Genomic DNA, 26,885 nt, shown 5'->3' on the forward strand with positions numbered 1-26,885 from the left:
TATTGAGCAGGGCTGCAGTCAGCCCTCCAAGTGTCATCTTTCCTGTGGGTGCAGATGCAGAGAACTCAGAGGTTTATGGTGTATGTACTTCATTATGTCCTATATAGGGAAGGATTATGAAATAATAATAGCTGAGCTCTGGCCAGGTAGCTCAGTTGGTTAGAGCATCATCCCAATATACCATGGTTGCAGGTTTGATCCCTGGTCAGGGCACATACAAGAATCAACAAACAAATACATGAGTAAGTGGAACAACAAATCGACATGACATCTCTTTCTCTCTCTCTCTCTCTCTCTCAACTTAATGCAAAATGATAATGACAGCTGACACTTAGTTTATTATGTGTCAGGCACAGTTTTAAGCACTTTACAAAATTGATCTGATTAGCTTATTTCATTGGACACACAAAAGAGTCTATTTCCTCACATCTACCTGGTGTTGACATAGTTGTGAAGGGTTTCCGTATACACAACAGCCCCACAGTATGGTATATTCTCCTTCGTCCTTTAGACTCCTAACCCTGTGGCAGAGCTGCAACATGTCCAAGGTCACATAGCTGGTAAGTGAGGTCAGGGATTGGACTCAGAATAGAACTCCTAGTGTTCGACAGTTAATGGTCCCTTCTTTTCTTAGTATGGTAAAATATACCTAACAAAATTTACCGTTCTAACCATTTATAAGTGTACGATTTAGTGATATGCAGTATATTCAAATTGTCCAATCATCATAACTATCCATCTCCAAAACTCTTTTCATCTTGGAAAACAGAAACCCTGTACCCTTTAAACACCTCCCCATTTCCCCTTCCCCCCAGCCCTCTGTGACCACTGTTCTACTTTCTGTCTCTGAATTTGGCTGCTCTAGCTACCTCACCCTTTCTGTGATTCCCTTATTTCACTTGGCCTAGTGTCCTCAAGGTTTATCCCTGTTGTCATATATGTCAGAATTCCCTATCATTTTAAGGCTAAACAATATTCCCTAAACAATATTTAAGGCTGAAGAATATATACTACTTGGGTTGTTCCTACACTTTAGCTACTTTGAATAATGCTGCTGTGAACACAGGTGCATAAATGTCTGAGCTCTGCTTCTAAATTTTGGGGTATATATTCAGAAGTGGAGTTTCTGGATGATGTCATTCTGTTTTTTAAAGATATTCACTGTCATTATTTCTTTTCTCAATATATTTTTAAATTTTATTTATTGATTTTAGGGGGGGGAGAGAGAAGGAGAGCAAAAGAGACATTGATTTGTTGTTCACTGGCTGCTTCCTTGGTGTTTCGGGATAATACTCTAACCCACTGAGCTGCCTGGCCGGGGTAGTCATTCTGTTTTTAATGTTTTTGAGGAACTGACACTGTTTTCCATTTTCCATTTCCACCAACAGTGTACAAGGGTTCCGATTTCTTTACATCCTTGCCAACAACGGTTATTTTCTGTTTTATTTATTTTATAGTAGCCATCCTAATGGTTTCAGGCGGCATTTCATTGTGGTTTTGATTTGCATTTCCCTAGTGATTAGTGATCGTGAGAAATATTTCATATGCTTTTTGCCCATTTGTACATCTTTTTTGGAGAAATGTCTACTAAAGTCCTTTTCCCATTTTTAAGAATTATATTCACCTATTTATTTTTACTTTTTTGAAGAAATATTTTTCCAACTTTATTGAGCTAAAATTGACAAATAAAAAGTGAATATATTTAAGGTGTACAACGCGATGAGATGATATATGTATACATTGTAAATGTATGATTACCACATGATTACCACAATCAAGCTAATTAGCATGTCTATCCCCTCACAGAGTTATCATTTGTGTGTGTGGAGAAAGGACACTTAAGATCTAGGCTCTTATATTTCAAATACACAAACAGCATTATTAACTATACTCACCTTGCTGAGCATTAGATCCCCAGAACTCATTCATCATTTAACTCTTTGACCAACATCTCCCCATTTTCCCCATTCAATAGCTTCCGCCTATCACCATTGTACTTTCTGCTTCTGACTTCAACGTTTTTAGATTCCATATATAAATGAATTCAAACAGTATTTGTCTTTCTCTCTCTGGCTTATTTCACTTAGCAAAGTGTTTTCCAGGTTCATCCATGTTGTCACAAATGGCAGGATTTCCTTCTTTCTCATAATATTCCATCGTACATACAGACCACATTTTCTTATCCCATTCCTCCATCAGTCGACACTGAGGTTGGTTCCATGCCTTGGCTATTATAAATAATAATGTTGCAATGAACATGGGAGTGTGTCTGTCTCTTCAAGTCACTGACTCATTTCCTTTGGATATATACCAAGGAGTGGGATTTTTGGATCATATAGAAGTCTTATTTTTCATTTATAAGGAACCTCCACACTGTTTTTTATAAATGGCTGAATCAATTTACATTCTCACGAAGAGCATACAAGGGTTCCCTTTTCTCCACACCCTTGCCAACACTTATGACTTGTCTTTTTGACAATAGCCATCCTAACAGCTGTGAATATCTCATTGTAGCTTTGATTTGCAATTCCCTGATTAGTGATGTCGAGCACCTTTTTATACACCTGTTAATCACTTGTATGCCTTCTTTGAAAAATTATCTATTAAGTTCTTTGCCAATTTTTAAATTAGGTTATTCTGTTTTTGCTATTGAGTTGTAGGAGCGTCTTACATATTTTAGAGATTAAACCATTGTCAGATATGTGGTTTACAAGTATTTTCTCCCACCCCATTTTATTTTGCTGATTGATTGTTTTGCTGTGCAGAAGCTTTTTAATTTGATATAGTACCACTTGTTTATTTTGATTTTGTTGCATTTGCTTTGCTGTCACATCCAAAATAAAAATTATCAATACCACCAATTGATAGAGCTCACCCCCTAGACTGAAACAAATGTCCCTATATTTACTTTGGGAGTGTAATGGTTTCCAGTCTTACATTCAAGTCTTTAATTTCTTTTGTGGCAATTTTTGTTTATGGTGTAAGATAGTGATCCAGTTTCACTCTTCTGGATGTGGCTGTTCAGTATTCCCAACACCATTTATTGAAGGATCTATCCTTTCCCCATGGTGTATTCTTGGTACCTTCATCAAAGATTAGTTGACTGTACATGCATGAGTTTATTTCTGGGCTCTTCTTTCTGTTCCATTGGTCTATATATGTTTTTACAGTACCATACTGTTTTGATTACTATAACTTGCTAACACAGTTTGAAATCAGGAAGTGCAATGCCTCAAACTTTGTTCTTCTTTATCAAGATTGTTTTTGGCTACTGGGTTATTTTATGGTTCCATACAAATTTGGGGATAGTTTTTTATATTTCTGTGGAAAAATGCCATTGGAATTTTGATAGGGCTGGCACTGAATCTGTAAGTTGTCTTGGGTAGGTGGTATGGACATTAAATTATTCAATCCATGAACATAGGACAACTTTCCCTTTATTTGTGTCTTCTTTCATTGATATCTTGTAGTTTTCAATGTACACATCTTTCACCTCCTTTCTTAAATTTGTTTCTAAGTATTTTATTCTCTTTGATATTATTGTAAGTGGGCTTGATTTATGTATCTTAATTTTGTATCCTGCAACTTTATTGAATTTATTTATTATTTCTAACCGTTTTTTGTTAAAGTCTTGAGGGTTTTCTAGATTCTGTCATCTGCAACCATAGACAATGTAATCTTCTTTTCCAATTTTGATATCATTTTTTTCTTTTTCTAGTCTGAATGCTTTGGCTAGGACTTACAATGCTATCTTGACTAGAAGTGGTGAAAGTGGACAATTTTGCCTTGTTTCTGATGTTAGAGAACAAGTTTTCATCTTTTCACTATTGAATATGTTAGTTGAGGGCTTGTCATACATGGCCTTTTTATATTAAAGTACATTTCTTCTATACCCAGTTTGTTGAGAGTTTTTTAAACTCTCTCATCCAAGGAATAAGTCCAACATGATCATAGTGTGTGATCCTTTTATGTACTGTTAAATTCAATTTGCTTGTATTTAGTTGAGGATGTATGTTCATCAGCGATATTGACCTGTAATTTTCTTTTCTTGTAATGTTCTGGCTTTAGTATGAGAGAGTAATACTGGCCTCATAAAATGAGTCAGTATATGTTCCTTCTTCTTCATTTGTTTGAAAGAACATGCAAAGTATTGGCCTTTATTCTTCTTTAAATGTTTGGTGGAATTTACTTGCTTTTAAAACCATTCTGAGCTTTTCTTTGTTGAAGGTTGTTGATTACGTATTAAATCTCTTATTATTGCTTTCTTCAGAAATTCTATATCTTTGTGATTCAGTGTTGGTAGGTTGTAGGTTTCTGGGAATTATCCATATTCTACATCATCTACTTTGTTGGCATATAATTTTTTTATAGTAGTCTCTTTGGACCCTTTGTATTTCTGTGGTATCAGTTATAATGTATTCTTTTTCATTTCTAATTTTATTTATTTGAATCCTCTTTTTTTCTTGGTGAGTCTAGCTAAAGGTTTGTCAGTTTTGTTCATTTTTTCAAAAAACCAACTCTTAGTTTTATTCATCTTTTCTATTGTATCTCTAGTCTCTCTCATTTATTTCTGCTCTGTTCTTTATTATTTTCTTTCTTATGCTAATTTTGGGCTTTGTTTGTTCTTTTTCTAATTCCTTGAGACATAAAGTTAGACCATTTGAGATCTTTCTTTTTTCTTAATGTAGGCGTTATCACCATAAACTTCCCTCTTAGAACTGCTTTGTTGCATACCGCAAGTTTTGGCATGTTGTGTTTCATTTTCATTTCTCTGAAGATACATTTGATGTCTCTTTTAATTTCTTCTTTGATCCATTGGTTGTTCAGGAGGGTGTTGTTCGATTTCCAGATATTTATGACTTTTCCAATTTTTCTCCTATTATTGATTTCACATTACTATGGCCGGAACAGATACTTGATATGATTTTAGTCTTCTAAAATCTGTTAAGGCTTGTGTTGTGGCCTAATGTATGCTCTATTCTGGGAAATGTCCACGTGCACTTGAAAAGAATGTGTATCATGCTGCTATTGGATGGAATGTTCTATATGTGCCTCTTAGGTTCATTCAACCATTTTTAATTGGGTTGTTTCTATGTCGTTGAGTTTAAGGAGTTCTCTGTATACTCTGGATATTAATCCTTTATCATACATATGAATTGTAAATATCTTCTCCCATTACGTAGGTTGCCATTTTACTCTACTATAGTGTCTTTTGATACACAAACTTTTTAATTTTCATGAGGTTCAGTTTGTCTATTTTTTTCTTCTGTTGCTTGTGCCTTTGGTCCCATACCCATGAAAATATTCATTGCAAAATCCAATGTCATGAAGCTTTAGTGCTATGCTTTCTTCTAAGAGTTTTCTTTTTAATTAAAAAATTTTCAATTACAATTTATATTCAGTATTATTTTGTATTACTACTTTCAGTTGTGTCTTCTGAGAGTTTTATAGTTATATCTCTTACATTTAAGTCTTGACTCATTTTGAGTTAATCTTTTCTATATGGTGTTAGGTGAGTGATAACCCCTTCTTTAAAAAAAAAGGAAAAGAACATTATTTTTTCTTATTTCAGAAGTAGCACATATTCACTATAGAAAAATAATGGAAGAATGTAGACAAAATCTCTTATAATATTTTGGTGCATATAATTTCATATATATACACACACACATCTATATATAATTTAAACACATTTACTGATTAGAATTTGCTGTTTACAGGATTAAAATATGGGTAATATTCATGTCATTAGAAATTCTCCAATATAATTCTCAATTACATTTAATAATCTGTTGTTTACAACTTATTATTGTTAATTATTAAGTAATTTAACAAACTTGTTAGATATTTAAGTTACTTTAAGTTTTTGCTATTTAAAAACGCTAGTATAAACGTCATTGTGCCTAAATATTTACATACATTTTTATATTATTTTCCTAGGATAATTTCCTAGAAATAGAATTTCTGAGCTCAAGACTGTGCCCATTTTAAGAGTTATGATTCTTGCTAGCATGTTGCCCTTCAAAAAAGAACCTATCAATTTATATTCCCCCAAAGGAGTATACAGGGGTGACTGCTTACCATGTCCTCACTAAACCTAGGGATTAAAACCTTAAGTGACCTGTATGAATTTGGTGCATGGCACCTTTTATTATTATTTATTATTATTATTGCTCTCATTTGCACTTTTGATAATTAGAAAAGTCAAGCATTTGATGCTTATCAGTTATTTATAAATGAAAAAATAAAATCCTTTTTTGTCACGCATGCTGTAAATGTTTTCTAAAATGTATTATTCGCTTTTTAATTTTATTTATGGTATTTTTGTAAATACCATAAATAAAATTAAATATCATATTTTGGCGTAGTCAGAGCTATCATTAATTATTCATTTCCCATCTTTAGTCCCTTCTATAGAAAGTATTCCCATCCTTAGTATATGTTAACATTAATTTTTCCCCTAGAGCCTTTATATTATAATTTTAATAAATGATCTAATTGAAATTTATTTTGATCTATGGTGTTTGGGAGATATGTAGTTTTTTTAATTTATTTTTTGCCACGTGTCCCAATGCCATATGAAAGTTAAAAAAAAATACTTTAACCACTGATCTGTGTACACTGAATTCAGATTAGGCCTGTTCCTAGTCTTTAGTTTTGTTCCACTGATTTCCCTGTTTGGCTTCATTAGCACACTTTTTAATCACCCTACAGTTTGACAATGTGTTCTACATTCTGGTAGAGAGAAATTTGTCCCCTGCCTATTCTTGTGTTTGTGTGCTACTTTTAAAAACATTGAATATCCTTATTTACGTTTTTCAGTTAGTTGTACTTCAGAATTATTTCCCCAGGTTTCCATCTCCCCACAACTCCCACTGGGGATCATGTTGGAATTGTGTTTAGAGATTAATTGTATTTACTACATTGTTTTCTCACCAAAAACATGATGTGTCTTTATTTATCCAAATCTTTTTTTCATCCTTTGGTAAAAATCTGTTTTTCTTTTTTAATATCTGAACGTATTTTAGTAGTTTGTCCTGGTAAGCGAAAAAGACTTTATCCAGGTTACGAAACAGACAGGGTGAAAACTGGCACTTTCACTCCAGCTTTGGTGAGATGTCAAATCTTTAAACAACAGTGAGCAAAGCTCTGTTTCCAAGGTAAGCCCTACGCTAGCCAGCACTAAGAATCATGCGGTCTTTGGGGGAAACCCTTTCTATATAAATTATACATCCTTGTATACAAATAAGATCTAGTTTCAATTTGAGCTCACGATTCATTTCATTACACATCTTGAAAAAGACCTGTTAGAAACAACAGACAAAAGTTTCTTCGTGTTTTATATGAATAGATGTACACATCAGGTAATAACTGGAAGAAAAATCAAGTTTCTATTAACACAGGTTGTCAATCAACTATAAAATCTTAGCTATCACTATTCTATTTTATTTGAGGCATTGGATTTAGAATATACATTAAGAGTACAATTAATAAACCCCCAGTTTCCTAAGCTAAAGCATGGAAAAGACTACTACAAAGATGCCATCTTTCAATTTTAACTGCCCTATTTACTTTCCACAATCAAAAGTCTTGTTCCAGTTTTCATAAAGCCCTAAAGCCTTTGGAGACACGCTGGGTCGCCCAGCTGACGGTTAGTGGCAGGGTGTGGGGCGGAGATCAAGCAAAAAGGTAACAGAACTCACGAACATGGACAACAGTGTGGTGATTGCTGGGGGGAAAGGTATAAGGGGACTAAAAAGTAATGTAAAAAAATACAATTAAGATTAATTTTTAAGTAAAGAGTATAACGGGGTTTTGAGACAAAATAAAATAAAATAAAATCATTTTCAAAATCAATGCCAGCTGTTGGTGGAACTTGATCTGGTGTTACTGTGGCCACACTGGCAATTTGTAAACTATAAGTGGGACCTAGGGGGACCTCTCTGAACAGCTGTGTCAGTCGGCCCCGAGAACCCTTCCAATTGCTGCACAACCTGCTCAGTTTCCTCCTCACAGAGGCAGCCCTGCTCCCCGGACATCAGATCAATAGTATCTTTCTCCTGAATGACTTCTGGGAGGGGAATGCGGAGCCTTTTCACCAGCCTCCTCCCGCAGCCTCATGATTTCCTGAGAGCAATTGGTTGCTCCTACCACTAGCATACAATCTTCAGAAGACAAGGCTGTTCCAACTAAGGGAACTAGAAACTCAGTTTTTATCCTCCTGGAAGACTCATGCTCACCATCTCCCTGCTGAGATAACAGGGAATCATTTTCATCAATAAATATCACAGTTGGCTGCTGACATCTTGCAACAGCAAACGATGTGCATGGGCCATTTTCTCCCCCTTCCCTACCCACTTACAGGTCAAGGAGGAGGCAGAGATACTGAAAAGGTCCCCCCCTCCCCCTGACTGACTAGCAACACAGTTGCCAGTCAGTGTTTTTCCAGTCTCGGGAGGACCAAAGAGAATTCCTTTCTGGGGTTCTCATAAACCAATAACGATGTCTAGCCTCATCACGGACCACACAGCTATCCCCTTTATTGTGGCTTTGGCAAACTGTACCCCTGCAACATCTTCCCACTTCATGAGGGGCTCAGGGTCCATAATCTATTCATAATCAGTTCAATCATGTTTGGCTCCAAGCTCTTCAGACACTTATCAACTGGATGTGTTGGTTCTGTGAGTCCGGTGCCATCAGGCTCACACTGCACCCCTTATCCAGATCCCTCTGCCCATCTTGCTTAGCTACAGGAGGAACAAACTTTCCAAATATTCCTCACGATCGACTGGCTCCCAGAGACTTTCACACCACCATATGAAAACCCTGATGCACGGGGTGCTGATCTACTCTCCATAATCACTCTTCTGCAGTTTCAAACGTTGCCGGGCTGCTTTCCTCTCTTTGGCCATGATCTTCTGTTTTACTAATGGCCTTGTTCAGGATTGTGGTGGAAGGTGACTCAGTGGTGCCAGAACCACAGAAGCTTTCCTTTCCCAAGGACACAAGACTGACTGGATGAGAACAAACACATTCAGTCCCAAGCTGGCTTTTGGAGAGCTGTTACCTTCCCTTCTGACGTTTACAAGTAATGGTGTGGCTGCGATTTTGTAGTGGCTAATTCACCAAAAGGTGTTGAGAATGTGGGACACTGCCTTGGGGTGTTTGTCACCACAGGTGGCTGGGCATTCTGAGAGCCCTTCAAAGGACTGCTCTCTGGGATGTCTTGGGTCCTATCTGTACCACGAGCTGGGTTAGTTAATGGATCACTCTCCTCAAAACCAACACAAAGACAATGGCCTCTTTGTGGATTACAACTGATGTCCCAGCAGGTGCCAACAAGAAGTCTTTGAACTTTTTGCCTTCTATCTTTGTGAACAGCCAAGCTCTATGCACTTAGGAAAGGCTGGTAGAATTACTATAGGTTCAGCAGGGTGAGTGAGCATGGTCGCCAATGACTCAAGCATCCCATATGTGACCATTTAGATGCCTGCCTAGAGGTTACACTCTCCAGTGATATTCTCCTTTTGGTAAGAGTTAGCTTTCTCCTTCAGAGCCATGGAAGGTAGCCGTGAATGTGGGCTCAAAGTCCGCACACAGTGTAATCCATGGGTTTGGCCCTTCCCACAAAGAGAAGGTGTTTCCTATTGGCAGCTCTAGCTGGCATTGTGGGGTTTTGCAGAGGCAACTTTATGAAGTTATTTGACCCTATAGCATCATGTGACTTCTGAAAGGCTATCGCTAATCAGGAATTTTAATTCAAAACAGCAACATTCAAAGCAGCAGTCTGGTTCGAGAGTCGTCGCTTGAATGGCAGTCCTGCCTTACACACCGACAACAGAGCAGCGTTACAAAGCATCAGTCATGACTTAATTGTGAGCCTAAAGGCCAGATGTGTAAACACTAAAGATAACTTTTTGCTATGGAAATACTTTTAGAACAGACATAGAAAATGCAACAGCTGCCATCCAAAGCTGCCCTGCACCAAGAGATGCTTCTCTGGAAAGGCCAGGACTGGCCAGACAGCCCCTAATTCTCAGAAGAGCCTGCTGGTTGTCGCCCCAGCGTGCACACCACTCAGCACATGGGCAGGCAGGGGACACACGGTGCCACATCTGGAGCTCCTTCTGCTTGTGGCCCTAAGCCATGATGGCTCAAAGCCATGGGTAACATGAAAAGTATTTGGCTTACTTGACTGACTTAGTATGTTATACAATTATTTAAATGCCAACCAGGTTAAAACTTCATCTCTAAAGCAATATTTCTTGGAATTAGGACTACTCGCTTCTGAATCACTCTGGGTGCTTATTAGAAGTGCAAAATCCTATGCATGCCTGTCTATGAACCATGTTATTATCTCCCTTGATGGCATGTAAGTCCAGGAGAATAGAAACTGGTTGTTTTACTGGGTACCCCAGCACCCCTAACAGTGTTTAGCACATAGTAAGTGCTCAGTAAACTCTTGTGGGATAAATTAATTCCAGGTCCTATAACTGACCTACTGAATCAAAATTCCTAAAAGCAGAGCCAAAGAATCTGCATTTGAAAGATGTGCACTGGTGCTTCTTATGCACCCTACATTTTAAGAACCATGGTTCCAAAGTAATTCAGCCAATTATAAGATAAATGGAAAGATGAAAATTTTGTCTCCCAAGGCCCCCACACTAGCCATCCAGTTAGTGTGAGGTAGAGTGAACATATTAATATCATCCTTGGGTTAAACTTTTGCCTTCTAGTAACACACCTCCCATGAATGGTGATCTGCCATCTGTAGTGCATCAGGCTCTGGGTTCTTAAGTGGACAAAACAAAGATGGGCGTGGAAGGCAGAGTGCCTCGGAGAAACTGGTCCGCCCTGTCAAGAGCCACACCCACCACCTTCCATTGTGCAAGCAGCAAACATGTGGACTGGATTACAGCGGTCCCTCTTATCCACGGTTTCGCTTTTCCACAGTCAACCATGGTTCAAAATAATAAATGGAAAATTCCAGAAGTGATTCATAAGTTTTAAATTGTGCACTGTTCTGCTGAGTAGCATGATGAAATCCCATGCTGTCCTGCTCCATCCCACCTGAAACATAAATTATCCCTTTGATCAGGGTCTCTCCACTATGGACGCTCCCTACCCATTAGTCACTTGGTAGCCATCTCAGTTATCAGATCGATTGTCACAGTATCATAGTACTGATGTTTAAGTCACCCTACTTAACTTAGTAACGGCCCCAAAGTGTAAGAGTAGTTATGTTGACAAGGCAGATGCCAAAGAGAAACCATGAAGTGCTTCTTTTAAGAGAAAAAAGTAGGTACAGAAGAATAAGATGTTTTCGGAGAAAGAGAGAGAGACCACATTCACTTAATTTTTATGTATGGTATATTGCTTAATGGTTCTATTTTATTATTACTTGTTTATCTCTTACTGTGCCTAACTTATAAATTAAACTCTCCTATAGGTATGGATGTATTGGAAAAAACATATATAGGGTTTGTACTATCCACTGGGGGCCTTGAACTGTATCCCCTGTAAATAAGGGGGAGTACAGTGTTAGACAAGCCTGCCCCTCCCTGCTGCCCCACAGCTCACCGATATGGAAATGAAATTGACTAGATGTTCATTACCGCTTTCCTGGAAGGCTTGACTGACACCTCTGATTCATGAAAGCCCGATATTATCTCAAAGGTTTATCTTATCCTAAAAGACTCCAATTATTCCAAATAGGTTTCCTATATGTTTGGCCCTTTGAGTTTGTGCTGGAAGCTTGACATTTTATTTCTAGTTGCAACCAGCCTTTTATGAGCTTTGACCTTGGGTAGTCACTTCAACTCTCTTGGTCTGTTTACTCATTTGAAATATAAGCTGATTAAACTAGAATCAGGTCTTGAGCCTCTTTCAATTCTAACGTACCCTAATCTGTGAGGGCCTTACTGCCCTACACTTAACAAAACATCCAGATGTGATTAGATGAGCAGATAGTGATTCTCAGGTTAGTCCACTTCAAACTCTCCAAGGCAGAGGTGACTAGTTTGGGTAGACTAGTTTGGGATTTGCAGCCAATTTCTAGGAATTCTGTCTCTCAATTTCCACATATTAGGAAATGACTACAGTGATTGTAATGTGATTAGAACTTTATATAAAGGATAAATATCTGAATTTCCTCTGAAATGTGAACATTTTGTGTATAGCAGCCTCTGGGACAAGGTATTTTAGCAGAGCCTGTTCTAAGAGAGGGGAAAATCACTGTTTTGAGGGTTACTCTCAGGCCAAGCTGTGAAGAGAGAAATTTAGAGAGTGAGATGCCCTCCCCAGCACCCTCTCTTTGCATTCCCTCTGTCCTTCCTTCTGTCCCCATCACACAGAAGTTCCCCAAAGGTGGGCTGGTCTGAATTGTACATTTAATGCCCTTTATTTCCTAGCACCCTCACTAACTAACCACTGCGAACTTGCCCATTACCTTGGCCTGGTAATTGTACTTTAGCTGCCTTTCCTTGGAAAACAGCTTCACACAGATCAGCGGTTCTCAGTGCCTTCAGGCCCAATGTCTGCTTTATAGTCCAACTATTCTGGAACACCTCCTTTGTTAGCCTGAAATGAGAACTGTAGAAAATATAACTTACCTACTCACTATATAATGCACAAGTTATCTTTTTAAATGGAGAAATGTTAGCAAAGTAATGAATAATATTTCAATATGCAAAAAAATTGGCAAGACCACACTGGAAGGTATAATGAAGCAGCCCGATGCTTGCTCTGTATCTGGAATCACAGGGACAGCCACGGATGGACTATTGGGCTGGTGACAAATACTAATAACCTCCTTGCTATTCACTAAATGCGAGTAGCATCCTGCCACCATTTATTGTTACAACCTCTTCCCCATAATTTATTTTCCCAAATTGCCTTTTTAAAAAAAAAAACCCTAGATCAAGGACCTTGATGTGAAAAGCTTAGCCAGTTTAGCAACCTCAAGAGAGCTATGCGGGTGTAGAGACTATTCACTGCCTCCAGTGCCGCGTGCCTGCGCTGTCTGCCCTTCGCCTGCTTTGTCCCTGATTTCTTAAGGTGGGAATGTCACAACACATAATAACAATCCCCACAATAAGAGCTAACATTTACTGAATGCTTCCCATATGCCAAGCACTTCTAAAAGAATTTTGCATTCATTAACTCATTTAATCCTCATAATTCCATAAGTAGCATTATTATCACCATGTTCTAGGGACAATGATCATAGGCACAGGGAAATTAAGGAACCTGACTGAGATCACTCATCTCGCCACATCTAGCTTCTTGGAGAAATCAACTCCTCTGGTTATTATAATGATGGGGTTTTATAGTGAGCAAAGCACTGTCCGTGTTTTTACTTTAGGAAAGAAACATTGCAGGGATGAAAGGATGTTTCTCTCTCCAGTCCTGTCTGTCTATCTGTTTTAAATTGGAGCCGTGAGTCCTTGGCCTGCTTTATGTGTTTAGCAGTTAGAATGTAATTAGGTAGCTTTTGGCTTAATATTTCATTCAAATGCTTCAGAATGGATTTTCTCTTCTTGGTATTTTGTCTGTAGGTTCATTCATTAGAAGATTTGGAATACAAGTCGTTTTCTGCACCCTCCCTCCATTGCTAAATGTCTTGCTCCAAAGCAGCCTTGTTTTAATCAATTAAGAGGATGATCTAAAAAGCAGGGTCTGTGTCAAGTGCAGGGACCTATGACTGTTCTGACAGTGCAGTTTGGTCAGGAGCCCCCGAACTTGCCAGAAATTATAGTCCTGCATCATTTGGGGAGGAAGTGCATTTTTTCCTGAAAAAAGGCAAAGAATTGTTTAAACTGACCATTATTACCAATAGTTTAGGGTTGGACTTTTACTCTCATGTGGCCACTTGTCAAAGACAAAAAAAGTACATTATTCAAGTCAAATCTATAATATATTTATTTTTCCTTTCAGGGGAAAAATGATCCCATCTGATCTTGAAAGAAGGATCCTTGAAGTCAAACAAAAAGTAAGTTTTTGTGGGGAGCTTTATGCTGCCCGTGACAAGCTAAGGGTATGAATTTGTATTCCTATCTGGTGGAGAACAGACTTTGATTTTATTTTTAAAAAGAAGACCCCAGCCTCAACCTCCCAGCTTTAATGAGAATATGGAATTTTGCACCCAGTCATTATTTATTTCTCTGAATTGGAGGCTCTGCTTTAGAAAGATCTAAGTTGCTGAATAAATAACATACACAGTAATGTTGTAAGAATTTCCAAAGCATTTTTCTTCTTATGTGGTGAGGTTTGGAATTAAACAAACACATTTGAAAGATCATTTTTACAAGTGGAAAATACCTGAATGCTGATGTGGAGTGTGAGTTACTAGTATGGCGTTATTTGAAAGGAATCATTTTTCCTGCCTGGACGCATATTGATATGACTGGCTCTCCCAACATCTTATTTTTCAGAAGCAATTTAGAGCTCTTTTTAGAAGTAACAAGTTCCGAAGACCTGCTAGAGAGCCCCACAAAACTCTGGAAAGTCATTTACATGGATGGTTTGCAAGCCAGAGAGCTTGTTTTTAAAATTATCTTAGTTTAACTTTTACCTAATACGGTTCCTAATTCAATGCTATAACACATGCATCCGATTATTATGAACTCAAGAATAATTTTTTTATATGACCTTTTTTCCCTCACACAAGTTGGCAGCAGGAGGTTCCCCTTGTTCTTGTACTGGAAGTGCTTCTTGTAACGTTAATCACAGATTAAACTTTGCTGCCACCTACAGACTGCCTCTGTAACATCATGTTACATCATGGGGAGTAACATGTTCATCCAATCTGAGGCGTTCTTCAGCCTTCTTTCAGCAGCCAGGTATTATTTCAATCAATTTCACTGAGCCAGGGCCAGGCAGACAGAGAACTACTAAGATGGATAAAAGCCACGGCAATTGTTTAGCTCATGTGTATCCTCTTCTCTAAGACTCCGAATATATTATCTGAGGGTTTTCCAATAGAAGTAGTGAAAAAGGAAGACTGGAAAGTCAGCAAAAGGGGCTGGGAGGCCAGAAAATCTCCCTGGAATATATAAATGACCTGTGGGCACTATAAAGCTTATTTACCTCTGGATCCAGGGCAGCCTCTTCTGAGAACCAGAATGTCTTCTCATAGGGCAACTGTAGGTCCAGCAAAATGGCCTGGAGAACTCAGATCCTGGAGTGTGAATATTGTTGCTACCAGGCTTCAAGTTTCAATAACCCTTCTGATGGCTCCCAAAATGCACATGTGTATGATAGGGGAAGAATGTCCATTGGTTTTGTCAGCTATGTCAAAGAATGCTTGAACCCCTGTTTTACATACCTGGGGCTTTCTTATTTGCACAGGGATTTGTTCCTTTCCTTGTGAGCGCCACGGCTGGGACCACCGTGTACGGAGCATTTGATCCCCTCTTAGCTGTCGCTGACATTTGCAAGAAGTATAAGATCTGGATGCACGTGGATGTAAGTATCCCCTAGGGCCTGCCACTAACCTGTCCTTGCACATTTTTCACCTGGGGCTCGTGGACTGACATTTGTTTTCTCACACTCTCTCTTTTACTTTAGGAACTTATTTTCACTTGGTGATATTTCAGCTTTTAGAGAGTACAAAGACAAAATAGCACACAACTCACATAGTATACAACATTCACTGTAAGCAGTGTCAGGCTGATAATGCCTTAATGTTCCCAACATGATAATCTTCTTATTTCTTTGACCAGTACCCGAGCTGAGCACTTAGTTCTCAGTTCATTGAGCTATAACGTCCTACGTACATACGCACAGTCACATACATGTAGAGCTTATTTCCCTGCAAGAATGACCAAAAGGGTAAATAGGAGTTGCATTTATATAGGAAACCCAAAGGGTAAAATCCCCAACTCAAGTCAGATATTTGTATATATTGAGTGGGAAGCAGACTTGACAATTTGCTAAGAAATACCTACCACCAAATTTCCCATTTCTTAGCTTGATCAGCTAAGAAGATAAACTATATCTGAAGGTTTTGACTCCAGGCTTAGTCACATTAAAAAAAATGGAGATGTGCCAGGAAAACATTTTCCAGTGAAAAACTGTCCATTTTTAGGACAAATTGCAGGTATTTAAATTTAGGCCAATATTTCTCAAAGTGCAGCTCAAAGATTAGCTGCTATCTGCAAACTGTCAATGATCCACAATGAGATAAGGTCTTGTACCAAACTAGCGCGACATCTGATACATACAGCTGACCTTTCTGATTGCAAGGCTTTCTCAGTGAAGGAAGCATAAATTGGTTTACATTCTGGTGCGAGAACTGGTGAGTAGCACTGGCTTTTGATCATTTTGGCTCTATGATACGTATTCAGAGCAAATTAATTCCCCCTTTTTTAGGAGCAGAAAATGTCCACAGGCTAAGCTAGTTAAATTTCCATTATTTCAGAGATGTCCGCCTAGCCATTACCAACCTTCTTTCCCTTTCCTGACTCACAAGGTGAGTTGTACCAGAGATTCCATCGTTTTATACAAGACACCGAGCAAAGGTTGAATGGCTCGAGTTGTTCAGTGAGCTGGTCTTGGAACTGGGGAGCCTGTCAAACCTTGCTAGTGGATTCAGGAAGAGATTGCACCGACAGCTTTACCAATCGCAGCGTCTCTGTGTCCTAAGCCAGCAAATGCTGCCGTCTCCCCTCCGGGATCTGTAATTGCAAGAGAGCTGGGAGCAACCAAGTGCATTAGCTTTCTCTGAAACACATCAAGCTGACCACTTATTCTTATTCTCTTTAGTGTTTATACATTCTATAATTAAGCTAGAAAATATCTTAAATATTATGCACTTGGAAAACTGGGTAATTTTTGAAACTGTAAAAGAACCAAAATCACAACAAAGGGGAAAAAAAAGCTATCATACCCTACCCTAATAGTTTTTTCCCCTTTAAAATTATCCCAGGAACATTTTTATTAACATTCACAAAAAATGTTACATTTTCCAATGAATCTCCTCTTTGACAGGTGTTTTTAAAGATGACTATACCAATCCAAATATTAAAGCTTGAGATCAAATTTTTAAGGGACATGTTCTAATTGCTCAACTAATTGACTAGTACAAATCTTTCCTGCTTGCTTTTCTGCTGTTTGTTTCCTTGACAGAGAGCTTAGCTTATCCAAAATTACACAGGAGTAAAATTGGATTATGAAGTTGCTTCCTCCCTCTGGAGTCATCCAGACTTGTCAAAAGAGTTTCCCTTGCCCCTGGGAAGATGTTTAAAGAGTCCCCAGCCACGTCCTGTGGAGATAACAGGGTTTCTCGTTCTGAGGTGATGAGCTTCACTTGGCTTAAGATGGGCTGTAGGGAGAACCTGGCTCTTTCTCATGCAGACTGAGGAAACATGGCCCCAGTCTGGCTCCTTACACCATATAAATGCAGATGGAGTCTGATACTTTAGAACAATAGCCCCCCAATTTAAACCTTGAAAATCCAGTGCTAGACAAAAGTGGCCAACCCCCTAAATTGCCCAGGGTCAAGGAGACTCTTTCTCACTGTTCTGAAAGACACCAAACTGTAGAACTCTCAGCAATGAGAAAGCACTACCTTTTTCCTTGTACAATCTTTTTCAGGCTGCTTGGGGTGGGGGATTGCTGATGTCCCGGAAACACAAGTGGAAACTGAGTGGCGTGGAAAGGTACACACGTTTTTCTTGTTCACAAAGTGTGAAGTGTAAAGTGTGGAAGCTAAATGTGAAAAGCACCCAGTTTTCAAGAACTGTGGGTATACAGGTGAGCCCATTCTGTGCAGAGCTCATGTGCCTTGCCGTGTGTGGTCATACACATGTGAACATTGTGTGTAATGAAAAAAGAAATCGAAGCCTGTATCAAATGACCCAAGTGGAACGTTTCTCAAACACAGAGATTCCTACCTGGGGCCCATGGTTCACCAAGCAATCAGGAATAACCCCCCTGGGATCTGTGGACCAACCACCAAAATCGTTTAACCTGCTAGCACTCCATAGTTTACTAGGGAGAAGACCTATAGCTTTTGGGTTCCATGAAGGATGATTTCCACTGCTTTAAAGAAACCAGTAAATAATTTTGCAAAGCAAATAAGGACTTGGTAATTTATGTTGGTTTTAGGTTTAATATGGTCACTTTACTTAAAGTGGAACATGCCTTTATTTCCATATTAATTTTTTTCTGATGTAACTCTAATGCAGCAAAGCACCCTTTATTCAGAAACTAAGCAGTAAATCATTGAGAAAAGCTGTAAAACACAAAAAAGATAATATTGGATTAGTGTAAAGCATATTCAGATCCAACAGAAAAAGAAAAAAATTACAGAATGCTACACCAGCCTCGGGCGCTGGGCCATGTGCAGAGAGGGAGCTCAGAGTTCACAGTTTTCCCATCATGATGTGGCAGGTCAACTGTGTTTGTGAGCTCTGACACTCCAGGCCACTGAGAAGGCCTTAATTCATCCGAAGCTGCCAGGTTCTCAGTGCGCCCTGCCAAGGAGCCAGATGCTGCCCAGGGGAAGCTTCCCACTGGCTCTGCTCCTAGACAGCTTGGCAGAGTTTCTGTTCCAGGATGGGGAGAGAGGCTGATGGCACTTGGAAGCATCTGTCAGCACTGGTCACGCAGAGCAGCCAGGCCAGAAAGAATACACAGGGTGTGCTGCATGACGCCCAGGCCGGCTCACACCCGGGTAATCTCTGAGTGTGGGAAGAGGGGGTGGGGTTACTGAGGCGGAGTCAGGGGCTCCCTGCCTAACCAGTGAAAAGAGGCTGCAAGACACGAGATAGACCAGCTAAGGGACCCGCCAGTTGGGTTGCTGTCCCTGAGTCAGCTGCCCTTGCTCTGACTGCAGGAACCTGTCCCCTTCCCACACTGAGCCAGTTCTAGTCTCTGCTTCTGGTCCTTCAGGGATTCTCACAGGCCCAGCTCCTTTTGATGTGAAGGTCCTCATGACGGCTAACGCTTCAGGAGGAGGCAGTGAACTGAATGGAGAGACAATGAACAAAAGTGAACGATGTAGAACGTGCCCATTTAGATAACCAGGACAGGAATTAAATCTGTGTGCTTTCGACAGAGGTGTCCTGGGCATGGTACTTTCTCCTCTTTGTGTTTCTTTTTTAACTGGCACAACAAGTAAGCATCTGTTATTCTACCTTAAGCCACCTGGGACTCCAAGTGCTGACAGCCACGCAGCACCCTACGCTGACAATTACTTGAAAGCTGCTAAATTACCTCCCCTGAGTCTTAGAGAAATACACACCCACACACTTCTGTAGTAAAGGCAGTCATTTGAGAGCAAAGCTTAGAACACTTAGCATGGAACAGAGAGTCCTCTGTAATTGCCACAATTCTTGGAACGGCATTATAACTCCACTAAAGGGAACAGCCAGCTATGAAGTCCTATAAAGAGGAACTGTTCTGCTTTGAGCAGAGTCCCCCCAGCCATCCATTTACCCAACAGTATCCATCTTGCCGACTTATCAGCAAAAAGCCCACTTTCTTTGGTGAGTGAGGCTGTAGGGCCCATGGAAACCTCTGTGCATAATGTGCACGGGCACAAGTTTAGGAAGGAAATTGGCCTCACTTGGTGTATGTTTTCCCAAGCATTAGGACTCATGCTGAAGTGGAGGAAATCCATAGTTGAATCTTATCCCCAAATCCAGAGGTTCCCCAGTGGTCACAGGGATCCCAGAGTGCTGTCCTCATAACAAAATGCCACAAGCTCCCAGAGCCCTGGCTGGTGTCCCCTTGGAGAACCAACCAAATTCTCAGAAAGCCACTTCCTTCCTCGATAGCACTGTCCAAATGTCCAGAGGCGCGGTCACTGAGAGGGCATGCCGGGAGCCCTGATGCTCCAGAGTCCGTTTCTGTGCACTGTGAACTGACTCCTTTAACCCTCCCGCAGCACGCTGGTGCTCACCTATGATAGCCCACCTCTGTGGTCCACTCACCAGGCTTTCTGGCCCAGCTGAAGGTTCCTGCGCAGTGTCTTCCCCAACACCACTTACTGCCCTCACTCCCACTCTGAGAGCCATGGGTTCTGCAATTCAAGTCAGCAGTTGCAGAACCTGTGCCATCTGCAGGCCTCAGCACTAGGCTCAGTGAGGGCACAAAGGTGAATATGATAGGAAGCCTGTCTTCAAGGGGCTGAGAATCTAACAAGGAAGACTGACAACCAACAATGGATTAAAATTCAAGGCAGGGGAAGTAAAGGCCCAAGGGACACACAAGGGAGCTGTTTGGAGGGCACCAAGGAGGGAATGATTCCTCTTACACAGGGTGGGCATTGGAGCTTTAGCAGGCAGAAGTGGAAGGACATCAAGGTGATGAGCAGGCACACGCAGGTTTGAAAGCGTCCTTCGAGAACATTCGGTCGAGTCCTTTTGGAGACTGAGGTGGAGCCATGGCAGTGCTCGGGAAGCTGGTGGAGTGTCCACAGATCCTGCCCAGTGCGCCCCAGAGGAGGGCCCGCCCGCAGAGCCACATCGGCTCAGCTCTGAGCTGAGAATCACTGCCATGCAAGCCATTTATTCTGCACAGAGAGCATTACATTTCTTGGGCTGGGGAAAAAAGCTGGTAAAGCCTGCTATAGCAGCCATAGTGCTTTCCACCTGCACCTTGGACAGATAACTCTGGATGCAAGAGGAGATGGAGGCCAGAGACTGACCAGAGCTATTGGGAAAATGCCCGGTACGGGAGGCAGTGGTGGTGAAAGAAGCTGAAGGCAGGGAGGGAGAAAAGCGGATAGACCCAAGAGGTGGGCAAACAACTGCAAGGGACACTGTGAGGTGTCAGGATGAAGAGGTTGAAACCAAAACATCACAGGTTTGGGGAGCTGGATGTATCGGGGAAGATGGTGCGAGGAACTGAGGCACAGAAGATTAGAGGAGAAAGACGAGGTCTAAAAGGATGAGGAGGGGCAAGTGAATGAGTTCTTCAGGGTCTGCTGAGTTTGAGATGCAAATGAGGGTACAAGGCTATGTCTGAAAACAGCCGTAGGGGACTCAGTTCTCTCTAAGTTGTGGAAAATCACAGACATCACGTGTCTGGATCCCATGGCAGAATATTTAGAAGTAAACCTGAGGCTGTCTTTTACAAATTGCCCACATTTCCCCCATAAGTGAAGCCTGTGTCATTGAATCACTCTGTGCAGCTTTCTGCCCTCCTTATGAGGCAGCCCCTCTGAGACAGAGGCAGGACAGTGATAGGCAGCCGTGGACCTGGGCACTTTCTAGTCTAAAAAGACACATTGGCCACCGCACAGAAATAAACACCTCCAGTCAGAGAAATGGAGAAGAGCTGTTTTCTTCTCTGTAGGAGTCATTTCTGACACAGCTGAGCTTCCTCAGGATTAGGTGTACAGCTGTAGAATACTACAGAATATTCTATAATGCATACCCAGTGTCACAATGCTCATAAATGATAGAGTTGAAATTAATAGCAAAAGCCAACCTTATGGTGTGTCAGACACAGTTATAAGCACTTTTACTAAGACCCAAACCATTTACTATTGTTCTGTTTACAGACAAGGAAATCTAGGCACAGAGGGTAACTTGCTCAAGATCACACAGCTGGGGAGTGTAGAACGGGGCGCAAACACAGGCTGTCTGGCTCCCGAGCTTACCTCCCTTAGCCACTATTACCTACTGCTTAGAGCCCGGATTTCTTGATTCTGGTCATGAAGTCATTTAGTCCTCTTTCCAGGTGTAGTATCCATCTGGCCAAGAACTGCCTATGCTTCTTGCCTCAATTCCAGTGCTGCAGAAGAGTTGGACTATTCACTGATCCAGATAAGATCCCAGGCCAGCAAGAGTTCTTGCTGAGCCTACCATTCACCAAAGAGATGAATGAATGAGACATTTCCCAGCTTCTCATTTCTCCTCCAGCTTTTTGTACCTCGGTGCTGGGAGCAGGGAGATCCCAAGTCTGTTGTTCAGCCAGAGGGGCAGCAACCCACAGCAGCTGCCATGGTTGGTACTGCTATTTCCTCCTCCTGTGAGTCTGTTTATACCAAGGTCGCATTCAGTTTCTCAGGAGATGTGCACGGAGACTCACCGGCCTGAAAAGCATGTAATGTGAACAGTAGGGACTCACTGGGAACAGCTGCTTTCCCTGGGAACTGGAGGAGGGTGTCGGAGCAGTACGGACCATAGTCAGGGAGAAAAGTTGAATGAAGTCCAAGAAAGAGGCAAAGTTAAGACTTGATCTGGGCCTTAAAGAGTAAGTAAGATTTAGCCATGTGAGGGAAGTGACATCCAGAAAGAGGAAATCACATTAAGAGACCTAGGAGCATGAGTATAGAATTTTCTGAGAACAAAAATAGTCTGGTGTGATGGAAATAGGTACAAGAAAGTGAAAGAACACAAGACCGAACACATTGCCTGGGGCTCACCTGTATAGGGCATCATAGCTGTGGCCTATAGTTTGACTTTAGGCTGAAAACAAAAGGAAGTTGTCAACAATTTAGAAAGAGGAGAGGGCCATATACAGAGCTAGGAGATAACTGTGGAGCTGGATGGAGGAGGAAATGGAAACCAAGAGTCAGTTAAGACATGATTGCTATATCCAGATTAAAATCATCATTATAATAACTATTATTATTATTATTAAAGGACTCTGAATCAGGACTATGATTTAGACTTTTCAGATAGCATAAACCCCTGAGCTGAGGATCACTAATTATGATGGAGGAGTATGTCTCCAGTGTGTTGAAACCAAACCGATTGAAAACTGCTCTAGGAGCCATAGTATATCTCACCTGCAGTCTAGAAGGATAACTCTGGATTTGAGAAGAAATGGAAGCAGGGAATGAGCTAGAAGCTACTGTGAAATTACACATTTGAGAAATTTGGTGATCAGTTGAGTCAGAAGAATAAGAAACTGGGTTGGGGAAAGAACAAAATTAAGCAGTGAAATGACCCATGTCTCTGAGCTCCAGGCCATGACTGTGTCAGAAGCAGGGACAGTGGAGACACACAAGGGCAACTCCTTCACTTGCCTGGTGCTCCGCTCCTTGGTGGCCACTGGCGGGACCCTGGACTGGGTGATCCTGGCCAGTGGAAGGGGCTCTCAGACCACCTTGGAAACCAAATGAGTGCCTCCATGGGAAAGAGAAAGGTTATAGATCCAGTTGGTGTTTTGCAAATTTACTGTCCTCCTGGAGTCTGACAAACAGCGCCAAGAACCCTGAAGCTCTGTTCCTCATGCACAGGGCCTGAGTAGTCTGCTTGTCACGGGTGCTACCTCTTAACATGATTTGTTCCCCTTAGGGCCAACTCCGTGACATGGAATCCACACAAGATGATGGGCGTCCCTTTGCAGTGCTCTGCTCTCCTGGTTAGGGAGGAGGTACGTCTTTCCTGACTGGTGGCCCAGTCCACCTGTGGGGTTTGATAGAGTAAATATGTGTAGTGACGGAATCAGAATACGGGATGATTTTATAGGCTGGACCAGTGAGCTATATCCAGAAAGGGAAATTGTTAATGAAGATAATGATAAGGTTCTGCTCTTATGTCCTAATACAGTCTGGTTACAATTTGACTAGACAAGACAGTTACGTTTCACACATGACCAAATTGTTCTACCTGTGAAAAAGCATAGGACATTAGGTTGTCATCTGTGGGCTCAACAATGGGTCAAGAGAGAATTACTATTCACAAACCATTAATGGGATGAAAGAGTGGAGTTTCAGGATGAGGGAGGTGGTGGTCCTCCATGTCGTCTGCTTAAACCACACCTGGCATGGTTTGCTTATGTGGGTGCCAAATAGCATATGGGACCCCATCAAGCTAGAGCTTGCACAGTGGAGAAAACTTGGTAAGCATGTAAGAAAGGGGGTTGAAAGAACTGAGGATGTTTAATCTAGAAAGGAAGGAAGAGAAGGAGGGAGGGAGGCAGTCAGGAAGGATGAGCTGAGAGGATAGCAACCCTTACAGTTTAAATGACTCTCAAGTGGAAGAGATTTCATTTTTTTCTTGAGGCTTCAGGGAAATGAGTTAGTAACACTGGGTGGCACAGATCTGATGGCAAAATTAGAATACACCATAGCTTTAGGTCTGAGTTGGGGTCAATAAAATGGACACTTTTCAAAAAATTAAGTTGCCCAAAAAGTAACAAATGCTTTATGTAGAAATAAATTCCTCATCAGGGGAGGTGATTGAATGAAGACTGCACAATCAATTATTGGTAAGAGGATAAAAGGATCCCCTCATTGGGAAGGAATAGATTAATAGTTCCAGAATCCCTTCCAAACTTACGACGCTCTGATGGCATTTCCCGTATTGGGAACCGAGGAATAATGCCATTCTATATCTTATATCACATATTCTACATCTTATATCACATATTCTATATCTCGCAGTAAGCATTCTTTGGTAAGAGAATTCTCAGTTTTAAAAAAGCTTGAAAAATAAGTTTAATTATTTCTGGGCATATCAGAGCCTTTAGTATGCTGATATACATTGCAAATATCTGAAAAGAAGGCATTTTTGATATAGAATTCCCTATATTTATTGGACAGTGGGAATCTACAGTACAGTGCCTATTCATGTACATATTTAACATGGTTTGAAATATAATAGTTGTAACTTTTTAATGGCCCAGGACCAGGATATTATCGTCCCAAGGCCCTTTATGTGAAAAACAACATCTCTTTTACTTATCTTTTTGCACAATGAGACTCCAACCCTTTTACAAGTCACTTGCTTTGAGTGGCTTTTCCTCTCCTAGTCAAAGCTGGTCTGGTCTGTCCACCGTTCCAGGCTGGGGTGCTCCCTTAGGATTGAGGGCACCTATCTGGGAGTTTGCTGGGCTAGGCAAGGCTGGTGCCAAGTTTCTGTCACCGTGGAACAAAATAGAAGCACCTGCAGTGATTTGTTACTTTATCGGTCAAGTGAAGTTTCTTTTTCAAATTCTATGTCTTTCTACCTCCTTATTTCAATTAGATTGTGTAACTTCCTTTAGTCTCAAAAAATAATGATGAACTCCACTGAATATGAAGCCTAAACTACAAGGCTGAGCCCTAGTTAAATCTTAGCTGCATTGCATTTTCTTTTCATTTGGACAATTTTTTAAAAAGAGTTCTCACTGCTAACTTCAGCTAAATGATCACATTTTAGTCTTTTCTTCTCTGGTCATGAGTCACAAGAGAAAAAAATGCCAAAGCCTCTGTAAAATCACAATTATGCTGTAGATAATGCAGGAGCCAAAGGATTCCTGTGGTGCATGACAGATTGCCGTGTGGCGGGGTTTTGAAGGAGACTGACAGCGCTGTTTTAGTCAGAGAGCACGACTCATTCACTGTCACTTTGCCACCCATTTTCTGCGGTGAGCTTACGGAGCTTACATGGTCATTGACAATGACACTGCCCACTGCCACTCCCATAAGCAAACGGGGGGAGAAAGTGCAGCACATGCAATCTCAGCACTCAAGAGAGGAACATGACATTTGAAATACTGTTTATTTAAGACATCTCAGAGGAGCAATGTCTTTATTTTTTTAGATTTCAGCATATGAAAATGAGAGTGATGAATTATTTTAAAAGCTATGATTTCCAAAGAGAACTCTACCTTAACAGTTAAATGATAAAGTACTTGAAGTAAATATGAATGAAACCCTAGAAGAACAGCACTAATATTTTACAGAACCAAAGAGTTTCTAAAATATTGTAATTGCCACAAAACCAGAACATCAGAATGTTCTCCCAAAGAATGAACATTACACTCTGATTGTGATTATTTTCTTACAAATGCCTTCTCCGATCGAACCCTGACCCTGAGCCATTCACCCCCCAGAGTGGACTTACCACAGCCCATCCTGTCCAGATATTAGTACCATGTTTTTTTCATTTGATTCTTATTGTTTTCTTTTTCTAGAATATTCAATATCTCTTTTATTTTTTCTTAATAATTTCCATCCCAATGTAAATCTAATAGAATACCTGAGAAATTCAATACAGTTCCTAACTTCTCTCTTCTCTTCAAGGGATTGATGCAGAGTTGCAACCAGATGCACGCCTCCTACCTCTTCCAGCAAGATAAACACTACGACCTGTCCTACGACACTGGAGACAAGGCCTTACAGTGTGGACGCCACGTTGACGTCTTTAAGTTATGGTTGATGTGGAGAGCAAAGGTGAGTGCGTGGAGATCAGCTGAATGTCAACTAAAAACATAAACTCTGTCTGGTGAGCCTTAGTATGCCATGTTAATAATTGATTTCCAAATTAGAAAATTACTAACCCAAGATTGTTTCTTTAATCCTATATCTACATATCGGCCTTCTACCATGGGCAAGAATATAATAAAACCCATTGTATTTTTTTCTTTTAAGCCAATTTGCTCTGAATGTTCATTCATCTAGAAAACAAATCCATGTTGCTTTGTACGGCAGAACATCTGGTATTGAAGAAGTGTTTTGTTGTTGTTTTTGTCTCCCAGCTCTTGCTGTTTACCCACTGACGTTTTGTTCTCCAAACACACACAATCTAAAAGCATATGTTTGGAGAACAAAAAAGGAAAAGTGAAAAACCCATCATAATGGCTTATTTTTGATATTTCAAAGGGGTAACGGGTCACCCCTAGTTAAAAAAACTCCACAAGTACCTAGTGACACCTTTGTACAGTTTCTCTACTGACCTCAGAACTGAACTGTGATGATCATCCCTCTCTCTGAAACATGAACTCTGTAACTAATGGTGTGCAGTGCTGGCCGGACCTCACTGTAGCCCTCGAGGAACATAAGTGTATGTTTAAGTGTAAGTGGGCTAGAAAGGCCCAAAATTTTATTTTTCATCTTGACCAGATTCCAAACTTAAATGTCACAAATTGGTGACTTCCCACCTGGTTTCACTTATCTCCCACCAGAGGCAAGACCAGAGCCAGGACATGCTAGAAAAACC

The 26,885-nt window shown here is 40.6% G+C and overlaps 1 protein-coding gene and 1 pseudogene across 1 annotated transcript in view; one reads left to right on the top strand and one right to left on the bottom strand.

Moving 5' to 3' along the window:
* Positions 1-26,885, top strand: part of GAD2 (glutamate decarboxylase 2) — a 77,966-nt gene that overhangs the window by 31,949 nt on the left and 19,132 nt on the right. The window contains exons 9-13 of the mRNA XM_024575957.3: positions 13,936-13,990; positions 15,349-15,465; positions 17,596-17,660; positions 23,256-23,334; positions 25,970-26,119. Of these exons, the coding sequence (XP_024431725.2) occupies positions 13,936-13,990; positions 15,349-15,465; positions 17,596-17,660; positions 23,256-23,334; positions 25,970-26,119 (466 nt within the window). The remainder of the gene's footprint in view (positions 1-13,935; positions 13,991-15,348; positions 15,466-17,595; positions 17,661-23,255; positions 23,335-25,969; positions 26,120-26,885) is intronic.
* Positions 7,569-10,961, bottom strand: LOC112319421 (fidgetin-like protein 1; annotated as a pseudogene).

Source organism: Desmodus rotundus, chromosome 4, assembly GCF_022682495.2.
Source record: "Desmodus rotundus isolate HL8 chromosome 4, HLdesRot8A.1, whole genome shotgun sequence".
NCBI classification, from domain to species: Eukaryota; Metazoa; Chordata; class Mammalia; order Chiroptera; family Phyllostomidae; genus Desmodus; species Desmodus rotundus.